Source organism: Pseudorasbora parva, chromosome 8, assembly GCF_024679245.1.
Source record: "Pseudorasbora parva isolate DD20220531a chromosome 8, ASM2467924v1, whole genome shotgun sequence".
In the NCBI taxonomy this organism is placed as follows: Eukaryota; Metazoa; Chordata; class Actinopteri; order Cypriniformes; family Gobionidae; genus Pseudorasbora; species Pseudorasbora parva.
In genome coordinates, this window is record NC_090179.1 from 13086685 (window position 1) to 13108758 (window position 22074).

At 38.5% G+C, this 22074-nt stretch overlaps 1 protein-coding gene across 1 annotated transcript in view; it reads left to right on the forward strand.

Moving 5' to 3' along the window:
• The window catches only part of atp1b3b (ATPase Na+/K+ transporting subunit beta 3b), a 51234-nt gene that overhangs the window by 4533 nt on the left and 24627 nt on the right, over positions 1-22074 (forward strand). Inside the window, exon 2 of the mRNA XM_067450146.1 lies at positions 19671-19799. Within this exon, the coding sequence (XP_067306247.1) occupies positions 19671-19799 (129 nt within the window). The remainder of the gene's footprint in view (positions 1-19670; positions 19800-22074) is intronic.

A 22074-nucleotide genomic window follows, 5' to 3' on the forward strand; every position in this document is an offset into this window, starting at 1 on the left:
GGCTTGGAACAACAGGAGATTGAGTACATTTGGGGGAACTGTCCCTTTAACTCTTGTGGATAATATTCCTCCCCAATAACTGGCTTGGCTCAATTTTCCTTTAAGCTAAACTAAGGTATGTGCTTAATTAGGGGTGTAAGAAAATATCGATACACATGAATATCGCGATATTATGTTTGGCGATACTGTATCGATTCTCAAAAACACTGTATCTTTATTTATTTATTTATTTATTTATTTATTTATTAGTCGTGGCTTTGTGTTCGGTTTAAACCACAGACTGTATAACACCCAACCGCTAGATGGCAGTGTTAGATCTCAGAACGTAATTGACGCGGAGCTGGAGAAGCGCAAAGTGAAGGTGCGTCCATTGCTAGCTCTCAAGACGATAAGATTATTCCGCTCCTGCAGTATACAGAGCTGAAGTGTGGACTCATTTTGGCTTCAGCTATAAAGAAGCCACCAAGGAAATCGACAAGTCATTTTGTTTGCAAAATAGGCCAAGTTAAAATCTAATACTCGGGAAACGCATTGAATCTGAGAGCTCGCTTAACATCCCGACTTAATCCGCGGCCGCGCTGCTGAGAAGCGTTTCGATAGAATGTACAGCACGTTTTCCTCTCAGTAAAAAAATAATCACACACCTAAACTGACAGCGGTGGCAGCTGAACGAAAGGTCGTAGCGATGTGGATATGGATGCACCAGCTCTGCAGTTCAGTACTTCAAATAGCACTTTATACAATAGACTGCTTTATAGAAAGCAGGATTACTGTATTAAATATAAAACAAACAGTCATTCAGTCATGAAATGGACTGCACTTCCTGTTGTTCCATAGCCACTGCTATACTGTGAACCATTAAAACATTTAGACATAAAGAATCCTGCAATCACTTTACTATTTACCTTTACTCAGACTGCACAAACTATAGTGATATAAATGATACTGTATTAATGAAATGAAATACTTGTCGTGTTTTATGCATATGGTTGTTCTTTATTCTTTTAAATTAGGTCTTTCTTAAAAAAAAAATATATCACAATATATTGCCTCTCTTACAATATCGCAATATATAACAATATATCGTATCGTAACCCCTGTATCGTGATATGTATTGTGTCGCCAGATTCTTGGCAATACACAGCCCTATGCTTAATAGACTACAGTGAATATTCTCTGGAATATGCAAACATTATAATAGCCATGATGTATTCAAGGGTTCGTTTATTTTTCTTGCAAAGGGAATCTGGTATGGTATCAAAATAATGAATAATGTTTGTGTCGGTCTATGAAATGCTGATGAAAGAGTGCTGTTTTCATCTCTGCGTTTAACTTGCACGTCTCGCGGAGATAGGCATAATAATTAATTTTCACGGAGCTGTAATTAATTAGATGTTTATTATATAAATGTTACAGAGTTTTAAACGAGTCGGGCTTGTTTACATGCGGTGACTAGTCTATATGCTGGAGAAACTCGGTGAGAGAACGGCTGAACGCGACTGAGAGGAAATAAAAGCGCCAAACTTATTCCTCAACATGCTCTCATTCATGGCTGTTTTATTTCATCCATGTGAAGTTACATCTGTATTGTGACATGACGGATTACCTGACTGACTCCGTGAGTTCGTCTCTACTTCGCGCCAAATTTTAACTACATAACTACATAGCATCTCATAACATCTTATTTGTGCATATCTCAGTTGGGCATTACTGTTATGTTAAATAAAGTTTATTAATTAAGGGATGCACGTTATTTTACCTTTGAACACCGCTGTTGACTCATCTCCCCTCAGACGCAGCTCTTTAATGGCGCACTTGTATCCAATTTTTAAAACATCCACAAGATGGCGCCATTTATAGGTGAATCCGATATTAGAAAACCGATACCCGTTTAGGGGAAAAGGCTTAAATATCGGTAAAAATATCGGGAATCCGATATATCGGTCGATCACTACTGCTATATGTCATGTTATTGCACGATATGGCAGTGTGTATATCTTCATTAAGCAATGCACAAACTACCGCAAATTAAACCGAAAGTAAAGTCTTAGGTGCTCAACATACAATCATCTTCATTAAAAGTAAAGAAACTGAATGATCCTACCAGTGCTGTTGCTGCACTCGCTCATATCTGCTGCTTTCGGTGACGTGAACTCCAATAAATCTGCTTATAGTATAGATGTTGGCTGTTAAAGTAGTTGGAGCACTTTTTATTACTCTCACTCGTGTCTCTGCTACCGCGACAATACACATGCGTGACAAATAACATTATACGTGAAGTCAGTATCATTATAACTGGTCATGGTCTATTACTGAACCAATACCGACTCGTCCTCGTCTGCATCACGATCAGTGTTGTGCAAGTTACTTCCAAACTGTAATATATTATAGATTACTTATTACTACTATTTAAAAGTAATTTTTTACATTTAGGGATGCATCGAATTTTCTGCCACTGAAAATTTCTTGGCCGAAAATGCCCCAAAAGCACATTTTCGGTTTCCTGCCGAAAGACTTTTATCACCGAAACAATACGGCTGAAATATTGTGATGACGCAAACAGAAACTGCGACCTGCGCGTGCTTGTCTAAAGCAACATGTCTGCGGTGTGGACGTATATGTGGTTCATCTCACATCTGATGACACATCTATAAAATGGGTTGTAACTTGAACATAATGCTTTGTTTATGTTTCTGTTGATGGATACACGTGCTGGCTTCTCAGTGTCATTACTAATGCCTTACACCAGTGGATTTCAAACCTGTCCTGGAGGACCCCCAGCCCTGCACATTTTGTATGTCTCCTTCATCTAGCACACCTGATTCAACTCATGAGCTCATTAGTAGAGACCGCAAGACCTGAAGTGGGTGTGCCAAATATGGGAGACATATAAAATGTGCAGGGCTGGGGGTCCTCCAGGACAGGTTTGAAAACCACTGCCTTACACTACTGCAGTAAAGCAAAAAGTAATAGGTTACTTAGTGTAAGGCATTACTAATCAATTTGTCAGTATTATTTTACTCTACTTAGAGAGACTTTTTACTTTTTACTCAAACATTAGCTTTTCATAGATAAGGACAAGAACCAAGGCTAATAGTTGAATGCAAAGCATTCAAATGCCACCTTTGTCAATGTACTGTTGACAAATGTTTGTTACGTTTTGTAACGCGTTACTCCCAACACTGATCATGATGTATCGAAGAAAAAATTAATTTTGACACCCCTAATGAGAAGAAAGTGCAGCTGATGCCACTACCATAACCATGTGAATGAATTAGCACTAGCCTAAGGGGATGGAGCTCTCTGTGTTTTGCCCGGAGGAGGGATTCTGGCAGTGAGGAAAGTCCAACTGGGAGTCTCAGCTGTTCTCCAGCGCCTCTTCCTCTCACCATCACTGGGTGTTCTGCCACTGTTATTTAGAGCCAAGCTGTCCACGCTGGGTTGCGTTTACCCCTGTTCATCCCGCGCTGGAGTAAAATGGGCTTTCGAAATGCTTTCGAGATGGGTAGTGTGAGAAATCTCTGTGCAATTGTTTTAGCTATATTGTAGGTTTCAACAATATAGCCATTGTTGATTTATTTCCTATTGAAACTGGAAACTGGGCTAGAATATATCAAAGTGCCAAAATATATCATTTTTTAAATGCTCAGTAGCCTCAAATATACACCTCAGCCGTATGTTGCTTGCAATTGCTAGTCAGAGAGGGGCTGTTGGGGGGAGGGACATATTTATTCTGCAAACATTTGATTGGTCAGAAATGTGTGTACGCCCAAGAGTGCAGGATGAGTCGTCAATTTCCTTTATCATGTGTCCTAGAAACTAAAGACAACTTCAAAAGCAAATTTCTGGTAAAGATTTCTTTTTTTTTTCTTCTTTTTTTAGCACCCTATGATTTCCTCGATGCAAATAACAGACATAATCATGGAAATCTAGTCATAAAACTGAATTTACAGTATATAACGTTCCTCATTTTTACACAGTTTGCTTGGTTTACTGATTAATTATTTTGGCAACAATAAAAAGTAGCATTAAAAATGCAAAAACAAAGTCTAATTCTCTACCATATACAATTTAATACAATTATTGACTATCAACATCTTGCGTGGTTTCACCTTATTCCAGTCTAAACAATTTTTTATTTTTTTGGGTAATTTACTGCACATTCTCAAATCTCAATATAAATACTCAAAAAAAATTAAACACATGAAAATACTGTGGATTATTAAGACAAATTCGAACCCCTCTTGTTTAATGGGGTAAGCACACTTGCATTCTCATTTCAGAGTAAATGATTACACACCGATTCGTGAGTTCAGTGTTTGACAGATCCGTTCATTAAAATTAATCGGTTCAAAGGAGTCCTTACTTCGCAATTCGGATATATGTGAATCCATATATATATATGTGATATACGGATATATGTGAATACTTCGCAATTCGGTTATATGTGAATCCAGACTGTTAAAACAACGCCAAAGATTTGTCAACACAGAACACACTACATAAGGATATTTTTCAGTTTATTTGAAAGTATGGTTTATGTCCGCTGCATGTGCAAAACGTCTGTCAAAAGAGGTGTGTTTTTTTTTTTAAGCACAATTCACATCCAGCAGTTATTCAGGGAAAATATTGTGCGAACGCGCCACGTGGAACATGGAGTCAGTCATCCAACCTTTTACCATTGTGTCAGTTCAGTTGATTTTGATTGATATGTGCGAGTGAGAGAGCTAAGACGGTGATCGTTTTGAAGACCTAGCGCGGCTCTCTGCTCGTTCTGTCACTCAGTTAACGTGCACTCTGTCACACGCATTAGTAATCTACATCAATTTATAAATCACAATAACTCATCAAATAAGGCTTTGGCGGGACTAAAAAAAAATTGCCTGCCGGCAAAAAAATGTCAATGTAGGAAAAACTGCAATGAAATTTGGATTGCATGATGGAGCTGTAAACGCCAAAGACCCATTAAAAGAGGTGATGAATTGAGAAATCAACTTTCACTTGAGCTTTTGATATGTAAAAGGTCATTGTAATATAAGAATATCCTGTAAGTTTTAGAGCTGAAAACGCCCTTGTTAGTCAAAGAAAAGCTTTTATAGACACCAGGCCCAGAAAACGATCGTGTGCAAATCTTTACATCATCGCGCGACGAAACAGCACATGTAATCCAGTAGCCCCGACCGACTCATGGAGCTGTTCGGAGAACGCAAGCCAGCAGCAATAAACATGCCAAAGAAGATATCAAGATATTTCCTTTTTTTCTGGTTGTGGAAGAACACAGTCGCTGCATAAGCTTCCTTCTGATCCTAATATTAGGAATGAGTGGTTGAACTTTATTTAATGAAGTTCCAGCTGACATGAGGAAGACATATTCTCTTAATTTCACCGCGGGATCATTTGTAAACAAATCTCTGGTCTATGCTGGATTTGCAGACGTTTGAGATTACAAAACAATGGATTACAACACACTTATGTGGGTAAAACATTTTTTATATGTAATAGTAGGGGGGCTGTTTTTTTCCAGATGGGTTAACATCTGGAAAAAACATATGCCTGTCGGCAGGCTGGTGAAACTCAAATAGTGAAATATTCCTTTCTTGATCTGTGCGTTTGTGTGTGTGTGCGGTTCACGCTTGTATCCACCGATCCGGCGGGCCTAGTAATACAAAAATAATATTCCAATCAATCGCGGGTGGATGAGAAATAAATCATTGCGTTTGCTTGCTAAAGACATTTACGAGCCCTGTGATTGAGAGAATCATTCTGGTTGCAACTTTCAAAACAATCCCTCCTTCATGTGAACTGAACTGACAGGGGAGCTTAAGTTCATTAAATATGCAAATCTTCTCCAATCCTAGCCGTGGGCGTTTACGTCCAAGTCTCCAGTGACACGCCCATCAAAACCCAGCGTTCAGGAGAGAGCCTCAAAACCAGTGTAGAAAAATAAACTACTACTTATTAGTTATGATGTTTTTGAATGTAAAAAACACACAAACATCATTAGTTTACCTCAGACAACAGTATTAAAACAATTAAAAAGCCAGTTATGACACCTTTGAATAGGAATTCTGCATGTTCTGTGTGTCTCATTGTGAATTAATGGTGCGAACATGTGGTTTCACACGTTCTTTACCACACAAACTGATCATCATCATCTGCTGCCTCTCTATATGAGGACAAGAATGCATGAACTTTATCTCCAGAGCTGCTCTGAGTCACTTTCATGAGCACTTTACAGTTCATTTTAGAGAAACTTTCATCATATCACAAACACACTCAAAGGTCTTCAAATAAGAAATAAGTTTGGTTTACCAGAAATGTAATATTGTTGTGACATTCTTTTCTCTCTCCATGTTTTAGTTTTAACAGTAAAGCTCTGTTGTGCTAGCCTGACAAGCCAGACCCACATCAAGATGTTTGGTCTGGAAACTCACCATAGACAGGGCTCAATCCGAGGGGCGGGATAAACGGTTGTCTTTCAAACTCCCTCTGCACGCGATTGGATAGCGCTACCACCAACCAGAGCAACGAAGGTGAAACAGAGCTTGTTGATAGATTAAACATTCACCGTATCCGGTCGGCAAAAATCCGAACACATCTTCCCTTTTTAAGAATGACTTCAGTGCCGTTCTTTGTTCTTTTCTCAGAGAAAAGCTTAACTCCAAGTCTTCCAGAGTCGCGTCCAAAGCTGATTCGAAAGACCGCCGCCGTTCGCCAGTTTCTGTGTTTACTAGAAGCACGCAAACGCAACTCGGCCGTCGTCATTATGGCCCCGCCCAGCGACTCTATACACGATGTGATTGGCCCAGCAAGAGTTTGCCGTTTACAGCTCAGAAGGGTATTGAGAGTTGCTAGACGACACTCGTGGACAGATTAGATTTGCTGCCACTAGGGTGCGTCTAGATTTCTAGGCTTCTGTTGTGCAGCACTTTGTTTGTGTCATTGACACATTTTTATTTTATATGATTAAATACAAATAAAATGTAATGTTTTATGCCTTGATTTGATAATTTAAGAAAAATTGAAATGGACAACACAATTATTGTTTTGTGAATTCACAAACTGGAGTGCTGAATTTAAGTTCAATATCGCTATGATCAGATGCTGAATTTTAATGTCAGACATATCCACAGCTCTATGATCAAATGCTTTATCCGCTGCTGTTTTCTCACCGCTGTCATTTTTGTCATTTATTTTGCTATTGAGAGGAAAAGCTAGGGTGTGGGTGTGGGCGTATAACAGTATAACACTGCTCTTTTAAGTTTACTTTTGACCCCTAAGCGAAAAACAAAAAATTACTTTTCCGTGAGTATATCAGGGCATTCACAAAATAGAAGTTTCGTGACACTTTATCAGTGACAAAATTTTAATCAGGGTTAAAATGCATATTCCTAATGCATTTCTTGATGAAGAATGAAATCTGTGTTGACCTGAAAGTCAAAGACTTTCATGGTACAATCCTACAGCTCATTTAGGCTCTTCTGTCCTGCAATGTTTTTAAATCGGGGTTGTCTTCTCCTTATCAGGTCTTTGTGATCACTGGCCCGTGCCGTAGTTAATAGTGTAATATGCAGCACATGCATATCCGCTTACAGAAAAACAGACGCTTATGGGGGGTGCTCACTTTGTGAGGCACAGTCTCAGTACGGTACCCTAAATTACCCCCAGGACACCACCGGTCTACTCCCTGGTGTGATTGAGGCACACCCTCAGCACCCCAACCCCCCCAAAGCCTGGCTGCAAAGAAGTATTTTTATCCCAGCATTCCTGGGCACAGGAGGAGGACGAGTATCTGGTTCTTCAGGGGCTTGGGTTTCTCAACAGCTGAGAGGAGCCACTGATAAAGACTTGTCTTGTGGGATTTTATTGTCTCCTGTCTTTCATTGTGGATCTAACTGCGTCTCATTCATTTTGGGCTTTTCTTCTCCCCGTATCTTCATCTCTTTCTTTCTTTCTTTCATTTCTTTTGACAACCATTTCAGTTTAAAAGTCTTGAAAAAATGCATTTGAGACTCCTGCTCAGTCTAGCTGTTTGTGAACAACAACAAAAAACATCTTAAACTTCATCAAAGAAATGCGTATAGCCAGATTGCTTCTCGTCCAAGCTAGATGAATAACATTGATTATATTTTTTATAACAGCAACTGAACTGTCATATTTTGAATTTCGTGTGTTGGAAACAGGAAAGATAGGCAAGCCACTATATAAGAGAGTGACTTTGACAAGGGCAAAATAGCGATGGCTTGACGACTTGGTAAGAGCATCTCTGAAACTGTGTGTCTTTTGGGGTGTATACAGTGGTGCAAGGAAGGACAACCTCCATCAGGGTCATGGGTGCCCAAGGCTCATTGATGCACATTGGAAGAAAGGGCTTAAGCCTACAACATACTCCGCAAGAACAGAGAAAATAGTTCTCGCTCCCAGTGTTTGGGAGTTCTCGCAGCTTGTTCTCGACACAATGCCTGAACAGAACTTTTTTCTTGCGGGTATCCGGGAACTTTTGTGTGATTGGTCATACATTTAATGTGGACGTGGTTAATGCGGAGAAACGCAGATGATCGGCACCTGCTTTTATCGTACTGGTCAGAACAAACTTTATTCTTGTTCTTGCCACCTCGAGAAAACTAGCAAATGTCTTTGTTCTTGCAGAGTATGTTCCAAGCTTTACTTGTCTGGTCTGGTCACACAGTATAGAGCTACTGTAGCTCAAATTGCTGAAAAACATGATGGTACCCATGAGAGAGAGCTGTCAGAACAATTCGAGTATCTGTGTAGCCGCAGTCTGGTCCAAGTACCCATGATGACCCATGTCCACCATCTACAATTGGGGGCTTGAACGTCAGAATCAGACCGTGGAGAAATGGAAGAAGTGTGCAACGTTTACCTGGGGAAGAGATGGCAACAGAATGCACTATAGAAAGAAGGCAGGCCGGCGGAGACAGTTGTCGTTTCTCAATGTCAAGGATGCTTCCTTGGAAGGACTGATCCTTCCAAGTCACTTCCTTCAGAGGCTAGGCGAGGCTCCTCTTTAGCATTCGGCGAACACGTCAGTGAAAAGGGCCGTTGGCCATCAATAACGTTGTGTAACGTTATTTGTATTTTTTTATATCAATACAGTAGTAATTTGTACCGGCATTTAAACGTTAAACTTCACTTATATTTACTACGGTTAGTAAATATAGTTAGTATGGTTAGTCCCTGCGCGCATAGGATTGTGGGTGATTTGAGAACGCGAAGAGTGCGAAGGCTACTCACATGCATCCTTTCCGGTATATGACATATTTTTCGAACAAAGGACTCAGTCCTTGGTTGAAATTCCGAGGATCCTCGACATTGGAACAGTCCTTCGTCGAATGTCGATGACGTAGCATCCTTGGAATTCTGGCTTCCGAGGATCCTTCCTTGACATTGAGAAACGCCTAGTATTATTCTCTGGATAAGGGTCTGCTGGGAAACCTTGAGAATTAAGGGTGTCCAGACTCGGTCCTGGAGGACCACTGTCCTGCAGAGTTTAGCTCCAACATGCCTCAACACACCTGCCTGGAAGTTTCTAGTAATATACTTTGTAAGACATTAATTTGCTGGTTAAGGTGTGTTTAATTGAGGTTGGAGCTAAACTGCAGGGGGGTGACCCTCCAGGAGCAGGATTGGACACCCCTGGCCTAGCTAAAGATTGTTGCAGACCTCATACACTCCTTCGGGACAATGACGTTCCCTGATGGAAATGGCCTCTTCACCTCTTCAGCAGGATAATGCACCCTGCCACACTGTAATTTTTTTTTAGGAATGGTTTGAAGAACATGATGAAGAGTTCATTGTGTTGCCCTGGCCTCCAACTTTCCCAGATCTCAATCTGATTGAGCGTCTGTGGGATGTGCTGGACCAAAAAATCCGATCCATGGAGGTCCCACCTCGCAACCTGCCGGACTTAAGGATCTGCTGCCAATGTCTTGGTGCCTGAAACCATAGGACACGTTCAGAGGTCTCGTGGTCCTCTTAGGAGTTTTGCCGCCTGAATACGGCGAAAGTTTAATCTGTCAACGAGCTCTGCTTCACCTACGTTGCTCTGGTTGGTTGTATCGCTATCCATTTGCGTGCACAGAGAGTCTGAAAGACAACCGTTTATCCCGCCCCTCGGACTGAGCCCTGTCTATGGTGAGTTTCCAGACCAAACATCTTGATGTGGGTCTGGCTTGTCAGGCTATGTACATAGTACACTTTAAATAAAATTGTTGAAATGTAATTAAGTCAAAATTCAAATCTTATTTTCATCTAGTTTTGTTATTTAGTAAAGCAGAAAGTGGAAGTGTAGATTTGAAACTCAGTTTGGGTGTATTTTAGAACCTGCCCTCAGAATAACACTTTAGCAGTAGATATGTTGTGTTGAAGGCATGTCAATTGTTGTGTGTGTCAGTATTGATCCAGTGAGATCAGATCCAAATGTAAGAGGCATTAGCGAGAGCTTAGACAGAGAAGATGTGAAGTGAAATGGAGATTGAGAGATGGTGATGAGCTGAGTGTCTTCCTGACAGCAGTGATCGGCTACTGCTCTGTCATCCGTCTCCGGTATTGATATCCCATCTGACTGACTGAGGAGGAGTCACTCTGTCTTCAGTGCTGTTGCTTATTTCTCCTCCTCAGTCTTTGCACATCAGCCTTCTGGTCAAAGTTCTGTAGCATACAGCATCCCAGCCGTCTGTTAGGGTAGTGTCTGCCAAATGGAAAAATAATGAGAGCCAAGACCGATTAATATTTGTTATAACACCCATTTACTGAAATCAGCCAACACATCGTAACAGTGGACAGGTGTTTAATCTCAGGGAAAGTCTTTTTAGGTGACAAATACAAGTTGGTTGCTTTTCCCAAATTCCCATCATTGCATTGTTTTGTTTTTGGACCTTTTCCAGAATAAACAGCCTGTTTGAGATTCTGCATTCTGTTTGTATTAACATTGGTTGGTTTGTTATAAGAGTAATGAGTGACAATTGTCTTCATTTACCTTCATTCCATTCCAAATCTGATTTCTTTCTTTCATGGAGCCTAAAAAGATTTTGAAAAATCTCCAAGTTGCTCTTTTTCATGATCTTTTACAGCCGTTCTTTTTCATCTGTCTTGGAGCCAAACAGTGTCTGTCCCCATTCACTTGCGCTAGATGGCAGAGAAACCAAGATTTTTTTAGCTAAATCAAACCTTGTGGTCCACCTAAGAAATAATGTTAAAGTAAATGATTTCACACTTTTACACACTTTTTTTTTTTAAAGTATTTGAAGCATCATATTTTTATTTATTGGTTAATGACATGTGTTCATAATAAAGAGAAAAATATTTAAAAAATGTAGTTTAAAAACATTCTTGTTAGCTTCATTTTTTTTGAGAGAGAGAGAGAGGGAAAAAAGAAATGAGTCTAAAAAAAATCTTGTGCTGTCACTATCAAGCAAAAGGGTGAAATCATGATTTTTCTTTTTAATTCTACATATGTACACAGTTCATTTAAAACAAGTTTTTAAATGTTTTTTAGGCTAAAAAGTTTTAATTTAGTACATTTATTTTATTCTTTTAGTGGAGCTTCTTCTTTAAGACAGTTGTATTGCCTTAATTTGTCAAAAAAAAAAGGTTAGTTCACCCAAAAATGAACATTGTCATTAATTCCTCACCCTCGTGTTGTTGCAAACCAACAAGATCTTCGTTCATCTTCAGAACACAAATGAAGATATTTTTGATGAAATCTGAGAGCTCTCTGACCCCTCCATAGACAGCTATTTAAAGGATTAGTTCACTTCAAAATTAAAATGTCCAGAAATTTTACTCACCCCCATCTCATCCAAGATGTTCATGGCTATCTTTCATTTTTTTTTGAGGAAAACATTCCAGGATTTTTTTCCATTTAGTGGACTTCTTTGGCAACCAACGGGTTGAAGGTCCCAATCAATGCAGCTTCAAAGGGCTCTGCGCGATCCCAGACAAAGAATAGTCTTATCTAGCGCAACGATCTGTCATTTTCCAAAAAAAATGTAAAAAAGAATATACTTTTTTTAGCCTAAATTGTTTATCTTGTGCTGCTGCAAGTGATCACGCTAGACGTAGGCAGAAGTACCGCACCCGTGTTTAAAAAAAACTCACGTGTTTTTAAGATTAATTTTAAGACTAATGTGAACATCCTTTAGCAAAAAAAAAAAAAAAAAAAGTTGAAAATGGAGTGTTGTTTGTAAAGGGTGTTTGTATTCGTCCTTGCCCGTTCGCTTGGAGCTGTACTTCTGCCTGCATATGGCGTGACCTTTTTCGATGTGATTACGCAATCCATGGCATGTCGCAGAGCAGCGCAAGATGAGCAAATTAGGTCAAAAAGTGTGTGTGTGTATGTATGTATGTATGTGTATATATTAGGGCTGCACGATTTGGTGAAAATATATAATTGCGATTATTCTGGGTAAAATTGCGATTGCGATTTAAAATGCGATTATTGTTATTATAATTTTTTACACATGAAAAGTGTGTGTATATAACATTTTGTGTTTTTATATTAATGTGAATAATAATAATTATGATTATTATTACTGCTAAAAAATTTTTTTATTAAATAAGAAATATTACCATTACAATAACATTTTCATAATTAAAAATAAAAAAGAGTACGTCAGAATAAATATAACAATATAATACTAATAATTATTATTATTTTTGTAATATTTTACAGAAGTCTTATTTTACAAAAGAAAAAAAAACTGCTGGGTTACCTATTAATATGCAGACAGCCTATGACTAAAAAATATTAGAAAGGTCTAAGCCTAAGGAGTTATTCTTAAAGTCTGTCTTTAATATGAAATATGAACCTCTTGTGCATCCACTGTGGGGGAAAAAAACTCCTGTACATTGAAGAAAAACATGGATTGTCCAACAAATGTATAATTTTTTAAAGTTTATTAAGTTTTCTAATTATTGATTACCCACAAGTTTTTAATTCATACTGAAAGCCAGAGGGCGCCCTCGAACGGAAACCGCCACATTTGCCTCAGAGAAGTAATTGACAGTTTTCAGGAAATCTATGATGTGAGGCTAACGCGGTGTAAACAGAAGATAGAGACGCTTTGATTAAACATGACGACAATAAACACTACTGCAGCAAAATATGGTGTATTTGAGTTCTTCAAGTCGTCAAGGGTATTTTCATAATAATAAAGTGTATTATAATGCAGTGCTGATTGGCATAGAATACTATAAAATAACGCATCGTCTGCCGCACTCTCTGATGAGAAGCCACATCAGCTCACAAACACTCGCCTGACGATATGAAGTGAGGTAAAACATGTTATTAAACGTTGTCTTTTGTTGAACAGGTTTATGAACGCTTCACTAGTTTGTGAAGAGGTTTGACTCCTGTTGCTTTTTTAAACGCACGTTATAAGGGACTCAAACTCGCAGTCTTTCAGACGGAGCAGCGTTTATCACAGAGCCGCTCTTCGCTAACACATTGGGCATTTATTTATTTAATTAAAATCGCAGATTTGAGCTTTCATAATCGCACACAAGCCAAATCGCGATTGCGGTTCGATTTTGATTAATCGTGCAGCCCTAGTATATATATGTGCGTGCGTGCGCGCATGACAGACCAACGTTACTCGCAGTCGCACGATGACCAAAACAAATCTTTGGATGTTTTCCCTCCCCTGAATGCCTTGCCCGTTTGTCCTTCTCCCTTTGATGATTTTCTTTAGATGCCTTCCTGACCGGCTCCAATCCGTCATCGAAATCCATAACGTTACGCTTGATTCTCTGACTGACAGACAGCTGTTGATCAGTGACGTAGCCTACGTGACTGACAGCTCGCCTACAGTATAAACAATTAAATGGTAAACCTTTTTTAGTTAGCCTATTGAATCCTCTTTTTAAAAATGTTTTTTGTTTTGCTATTATCGTTAAATCACTGAGCAAACTCGGAGCACTTCACCGGCGGTGACTCTCTCCTCGCGTGACATCCTGAGCTCGCACAGCGTCCTGAACGTTCTTTATCGCACTTTGTAAAGAAACTGGGCTGGCGGATATATATAATTATATATAATTATTATTTTTATTTATTTTTTATGACCTAGCGTTGCGCTAGATAAGACCTCGTCTGGGATCGCGCAGAGCCTCTGAAGCCCTTTGAAGCTGATTTTGACCTTCAAGACTTTGGAGAAAAATCTTGATATGTTTTCCTCAAAAAACTTAAATTTCTTTTCGACTGAAGAAAGAAAGACATGAACATCTTGGATGACATGGGGGTGAGTAACATATCAGGAAGTTTTCATTTTGAACTGAACTAATCCTTTAATTACCACTTTCAAGGCCTATAAAGGTGGTGAAGACGTTGTAAAAATAGTCCTTGTGACCCCAGTGGTTCAACCTTAATTTTATGAAGCGACAAGTTTTGTGCACAAAACAAACAAAAATTACAACTAAAATTCATTTATATTTTTTCTAGCCTCTTTACGTCTCCTGCATTGCAGCTCCCGCACGTCGTAGTGCTCACGTGAACGGTATCGGCTGCCGTATATACTGAGAGCGTTGCACTATTTATAACGTAAACTGCGTAGGAGACTGACACAGGCTAGAACAAAATTGTTTGTTTTTGCGCACAAAGTATTCTTGGCAAATTGTTGAACCACTGGAGTCACATGGACTGTTTTATCTATGTCTTTACGTTCTTTCTGAGCCTTGAAAGTGTTAATAGTAGACGTAAGTTAATAGTAGTAAAAGTAGACGGGTCAGAGAGCCCTCATAATTAATCAAAAATATCATTATTTGTGTTCTGAAGATAAATGAAGATCTTACAGGTTTGGAACAACATAAGGGTGAGGAATTAATGACAGATTTTTCAATTTTGGGTGCGTCACTTCATCAACCCTAATATAGAATTTTCAATTCTTTGGAGAAATGTAATGAAGGTTGTTCATTTGCATGTCTGGTGTGCCAGAACACACTTTAATATTATGACAGGCAGCAGAAGCAGAACGTGTGTGTGTGTGTGTGTGTGTGTGTGTGTGTGTGTGTGTGTGTGTGTGTGTGTGTGTCCGTCCTTAGGCCAGTGCTGTGCCATCACTAAACTGTCCTCCCCCAGATGCTATTTATAGTAAGAGTCTACCTCAGAGAAATCGGCAAAGAAGAAATGCATCTATAATTAAACCGAGCTTCTCTCTCACGCTCTTATACACACTGTCCTTTTCTTCCCCGCTTATATCCTTTTCTCCTTTGTATCCTTTATATTGCTTTATTTTTCTTTAAGTGGTATTTATGTTTCCTTACCTCAGACCCTGTGTTATTCTCTGCCCAAGCCCTGCTACATACACCTACGAATAACTGTGTTTCCCTGCGGTCGTTCGGACGGGGCACCACTATGGAATTTTAGGCGTTTCTCATGGGGTAAAAACATGGCATTCCTTGAAGATACCACATTTAAAATACCACATTATATAAATACGGTATTTAAACTAATATTGTTAATAATGCCATGTTAAAAAATTACACATTTTTATATTTATTTGAATGAATGATTCAATGATTCACTCAAAGACTTTCTCCTCATAAAGGCCGTTTCTCAATACCAAGTACGTGAATTTGTGACTTGCGTCCTTGGTAGTTCAGACTTGCCAAGTTCGACTCGGGAGAACGAAACTCCAGAGGACAGGAGAAATCGTCATCTATCTCAATTGTGAATCGTCATCAGTCGCTAAACAAGTCCTGTTCCAATTAGGGCTGTGCGATATTGAAGAAAAATGAGATGTGCGATACCTTGTTAAATAATGCTCGATATGCGATACGATATTGCAATTAGTGTGTAAAATCTATTTAAATTACATTAAAAAATATGTAAAAACTGAGAATACCATTTGTGTTTCACAGTCTTTCTGGGAAAAGAAAGCAATGCTACAACTTCTGAAAGTGACAGTCTGAAAGTGTCACAAATTTTAGATACAGTACAAAATTTAATACAGATACAATATAATTTTAACATCAATGTAAACAAACAAAAAGTGTAATTGCAAATGTAATGCAGACACGAAACTGAACTGAAAGGATCACGTCCTTTCAGAGAGGCGACTTGTGCACGTTTTGGTGTGTGTGTGTGTGTGTCATACAGCGCGAGACAAGTTGTTGTTTTTCGCAAGTTAATGCATTTAATAACTCTTTATAACTTCAAGCTAGTCACATGGGTAAAAGTCGTGTGCCCATCGCAGCGTCGACCTAAAACGTACACTCTTCACAATGTTGAAGTAGCCTATTACAATCCTTCAGAGATTGCGTGCCGTTATGATATGCATATTATGATGTATACATTTGCGATATTTCAATAATTGCGATATATTGCACAGCCCTAGTTCACATCTAGCCAAGTGCAGCTGAAATCCCCGGATGTGTTCTTGATCCTCCCTTTTTATCGAGGATGCATCGAGAGGAGACTTGTGGACTTCAGACAGACCGGTACCCCAGAATGCATCTCACACCGAACAGCAAGCATCAATAGTGGATGAGAAACCCCACACAATTTAAAAATACTACAGTTAATGTATCACGAAATGTAGTTTTAAGACTTTTTCAGGTGAGAATGTAGTTGTTTAAAGCTCAACTCTGTGGTTTATTTATAAAGAGAGCGCCTATTTGAAGATTTGATCTGGCGTTTTTAGGGTTGTGAGATCCAGTTGATCAGCGGGTGCTCCGCGCTCGTCAACCCGCCGAGAGCAGCCTTTTCTCGGCTAAACCTTCTGACATCTCCCGCTGGCTCGGATGTCTCTGGTGGTTAAACATGAGAGATAACAGGCAATCTTTGATCTCATGAATCTATAATTTGTTCCCTGACAGATCGTTTTGGCGGAGGGCTGAGTGAAGTTTTATATTTTAGGATATTTAACTTAACCGTTGTAGAGAGCACTAACTTTGTTTGACTGAATTGTTTGCTTTATTTCTTGTGTAGCTTCTTACTTACACTCTTATATCATTGATCACACACAAACTGACATTTAACAAAAAGAGACTGGGCTGTGTTTTATGTCATATTTCATTTTATAGAGTGAAAATCATATATATGCACACTTGTCTGAACCACACATTATTGTTATTATTTTATGTAAACGAAAAGAGGCAGGTTTTTTTATATTTCGTTATGTTATATACATGCAGTGAAGATTTGTGCAGCGATCAAGATCTGGAGCGAGTGATTTTTCATGTTAAGTCATTGGGAAGGCGCATTGACGTGCTTCTGGAGGTCCTGCGACGCGTTTAGCGCTGTGGGTGCGATTTCGCCCTCATTCACGCGGATGACGCGAATTGAGCGTCTTGATATGTTCTTTTTGTGCATTCATGCATTTAAAGTGAATTCGTGTCTGACGCCCGAGTTGAAAAATCTGAACTTTGGTGTCAATTTGTGCCGCGTTAACTAATCAGGGGCCTGCTTGCTGGTGTCAAGTAGTGGATGTGTCACAAAATGTAGTAATGAGAATGTAGTTGTTTAAAGCTCGAATCTGTGGTTTATTTATAAAGAGAGCGCCAATGTGAAAATTGAGTTGAGATCCAGCTGATCAGCGGGTGCTCAGCGCTCATTAACCCTGGCGAGAGCAGTCTTTTCTCAGAGCTGTTGCCGGCTCTGTAGTGTGTCTGTAATGGTTAAACATGAGATATAATTTTTCTTGTGTAGATCTAACGGGCGATCTTTGGTCTCCTGGATCTATCATTTGTTGCCTGCCAAATCGTTTCGACTGAGAGAAAAGTTTTATAACTCAATTTTTTTAGGCTATTTAAAGGTCCCGTTCTTCGCGTGTTTTCGAAGCTTTGATTATGTTTACAGTGTGCAATATAACATGAGTTCATGTTTCGCGTGTAATAAAACAGTATTTTTCACACAATTTACTTATCTGTACAGCGCTGTTTGCTCTGTCCTAAAAACGGCCTGATGATTTCCTTGTTCTATGAAGTCCCTCCTTCAGAAACACGTAACGAGTTCTGATTGGGCCAGCACTTCCCGTGTTGTGATTGGACAGCAGCTTAGCGCACTTTGCCCGGAAAGGTCCCGCCTCTTACCATAACGGGGAGATGCAAGCGCTGAATGCGCGCTCTTCTCCACGTGGGAGAGCAACAAGACCACGCCCCTATTTTGCGTGTTCTTGTGGGCGGAGGGTTAGTCAACAAACGGTTTAGTTGCGTCATTAAAGCAGGAAGTGCAGGGCTGTAGTCCAAACCGGCCGTTCGCTGTAGGCTTTGAAAGGGAACTTCTGTTAAATAAAATATCCCGCTTGGCATTGAACTTTGAGCTTTATAATTTTACAGGTATTATTTATGCTCTAACAGCAACATTACACACTAACTAAAGTTTGAAAGATGGAATCGCGAAGAACGGGACTTTTAACTTTTTTGATGTAGCCTTCTAGCGCTGACTTCATATGTTTGACTAAATAGTTTACTTCATTTCTTGTATAGCTTCTTATACCTTTTACTTATCTAATAATAATAATATTGACGACAGGCCGTTGAATTATTAGAAAAATAATGCACACCGTTAAACCTTGGGTCTAATAATTTAACGGCCCGGAGACATCTTATAATTTAACACCCTAATAATTTAATAACACCCTAATAATCTAATAATTTAACACCCCAAGACATCGATCTGATGATATATTTTAAGGGATTCGTCTGGTTTTTGTACTTAAATCGCTATTGTGAGTAGGACTGTTTCTTCCGCCTATATATATATATATATATATATATATATATATATATATATATATATATATATATATATATATATATATATATATATATATATATATATATATATATATATATATATATAATTCTTTATTTATTTATTTTTTATTGCAAACAAATCATACTTCATTAATTTTATAAAATATATTCAAATATTATTCAAATATTTCCACCATAATGCCACTCCAGTGGTCGAGCCAACATCTGCTCCAGACATCAGCTTCCGTCTATTGTCTTGAATAAACTTACGAAAACTCATAACCATTCTTCCCTCTGATTTTTCAGGTGAAATATGACCTGACCATTTTTGGTGCCAATCACCCTTTGCATGGTTCTCACAGATTGTTAACCGCCATTCATTATCTTTTACAGTTCCACCTGTTGGGAATGAGCCGACATGTTTGGCCTTTCTCCAAAAGCATTCAGCTGTTACATTCCAAATTTTTACAATCGCACCTCCCCCGATCCTCCCTTCTGTTCTGACATGTCCTTGTCTAGTTGCACTGTATGGAGGTGCAAACCGCCATATCTAGTTTAATCCACACTGTTGTACTACTCGTTTCAGACCCCCAAGCCATCATCTGAACGTGTGAACCTCAAAAAACACACACACACAGGCTCTTTCATGCTTTTACCTCGGCTCCGGTTTGACGCTAGAGTACTAACTGATGTTTTGCACAGTTCATGACTCAGAATGTACGAGAATCCACTCTTTTTACAACGTTTATAAGACCTTCATAAATAAAACGTGACGCTTTCCAGATGATGCACTCTTAAATGTTCTGTATTTATGCTAACCACCAGTTGCTCCAAGTGGGGCTTGTTCTGCAACGTTACACTTAGCTTTACGGAAACAAATTCCCAAATCTTTGTAGGTTTTTAACCGACATGTGACCATTCTGCCATGTCTGAGTGTGTCTGTCTTCTCTCCGCAGGTCTTATATTACTCTTTTATCTAGTCTTCTATGGCTTCCTGGCTGGGATGTTCAGTCTTACCATGTGGGTGATGCTTCAGACGCTGGAAGATCACACTCCCAGATACAGGGACCGAGTGGCCAATCCAGGTAACAATCCCACAACATTAAGGTACTATTCTTTGTTAAGCCCCTTTGGACACCAAATGTACCTGCAATTATAGAATCACCCACATATTGTTCCAAAGTCATTGTTTAGGCAGCTTTTTAGTGACTTTTTCCATATAAAAAATATTTAATTTTACTCTTTGTGTGGTAATGTTTAATGAATTTTATTTATAAAAGCCCTAAATAGTAATTTTTCTAATTCTACAATGTTAAATTGTTTAAAAAAAATGACTTTTATTTTATAAAAATGTGTGTCCATAAATCTTGTCAACTCTGTCACGTACCATACTTTGCCTTTTAAATTGGTGGAGTAATCTCCGACAACTATAAAAGATACAGGAAATGATGTCACTTTCCCTCATTGATAAGCTCTGGAGCACTGAACGGTATGTGCGCTCTCTCTGAGAAAATAGTTGAATCTAAAAAGTTCTTACAAAAAAAAAAAAGTTATTTTTTTTTAAATGTCAAACAAATTGTTACCACAATATCAGAAGGAAAACAAAATGTATCACTGATCTCACAGTTAATTGTTTAAATGTCTATAAATCGTGATTTCATTAGTGTTATGTGCTCTTAGCATTTATGCTAGCAAGGAGAGTTTTTGGCTAAAAAGTTTAAAATGGTCAGTTCTGTTACTGTCAACTGTTACCAATGTTATTTCTACACAGTGCCTGATTTGTCTGTAACAGAGTTGACAAACAATGCTATAAAGGAGTAACTTTTTTATTAAATGTAAAAAGGAAGTACCTTGTGTTTGGCAAGCACTGGATTATTAAAATATGTTTTCAATAAGAATTCAGTTAGCGAACCGCTTTTTCCCTTAACTTTTTGAAATGCGAAATGTATCTCTATTTATAGAATCACTCATTCATTTGCAAAGTGGTTTACTTAGGAAAAAACTGAAACTGTAAACTAAACTTCAACTAAATGTTTTATGATGCAACAAAATATTTTTCAAACGGTTTGCTCAATTATTTTAGTAAGTTTTCGTGGCAGTCAAGTTAATTGAGTCATCAAGGTTTTTCATATACAGAAAATCCACATACTGCAAAGTAGGGCTGCATATTGATTTCACGATTTTAACTGATTTTTATAACTTTGAACCAATATTTGTAGGGCCCTATAAAATCCGTTTTATTTTTTCCCAAATTCCGTTTTATTTTTTCCCAAATTCTGTTTTTTCCGTTTTAATTTTTGCAGATTCCTTTTTTTCCGTTAAAATGTTTGGCAATTCAGGTTTTTTTTACTCTTTACTGTTATTTTGGTGAAAAAAGAGTGTGCTTTTAATGTTAATATAATAGAACATAAAACAAAAAATAAGAATGACCTTAAATTTATTGAGGTAACAAATATGATATTTGGCATAACACTGCACTTCAAGTACTTCAAATATTAATGGTTATTAGCTTTAAACTTTCCGGTAAAATAAATTATAATAGTTTATATAAGTTAAAATGAAAGTGCTCCAGTAGCTTTTTCTTTCAAGTAATTTTTTTTAAAAAGAACTAAAAAAAAAAATTCATAAGAATCATCTTTTACATACAGTACTATTAAGTAAAACATTTAAAGCTGAAAATTAACATTAAAAAATAACACATTTCACCATGAAATCATGTAGTGAATTGTTCTGTGTGTTTAACAATCACCATTATGATATCCAGAGCTGTGAAAAATAAAAATACACGAAAACACAACCCTGCTTGAAGTTTTTTCCCCCAACTTCAAAGGCCCCTTTAAATGATTAAAACTAGATGCTTAATTTTAACTTTAAGGTTACTTATCATGTAAACTATCCATAGGCTACAGCATGTTAAATGCATGTTTGGAACAGACTAACAGAGGGGAAAACGGTCGCATTTGCAGCAGATATGCATTGCTGCCTAATGTGCCCATTATAAATCAAAGCACGAGATGACAGGGGTCGAGCAGAACACCGGAAAATCTGAAAGAATGGACAATATTTGTCTGTCTGTGCAATACACGAGCCGCGGTTCAGCTGCGCGCGCGACCAATGCTGCCTGAGCACAACGAGCGCGCGGCTCCCGCTCTCCATACGCAAAGCTTCTGCGCCGCCTGCGCGTGCAGTGTGAAACCGCCGTTAGCGTCGAGTTTCTTAACTTTTTCGCAGCCGAAAGCAGAGCCGTGGAGACCAACTTCGCCATACTTTCATTGTTTTGAAGGGCGAGCTGAAATGACGGGAGAGGTTGTGTCGCGGAGTGTCCCGTCTGCACTTCCCTCAGACATACGTTCTCCACCC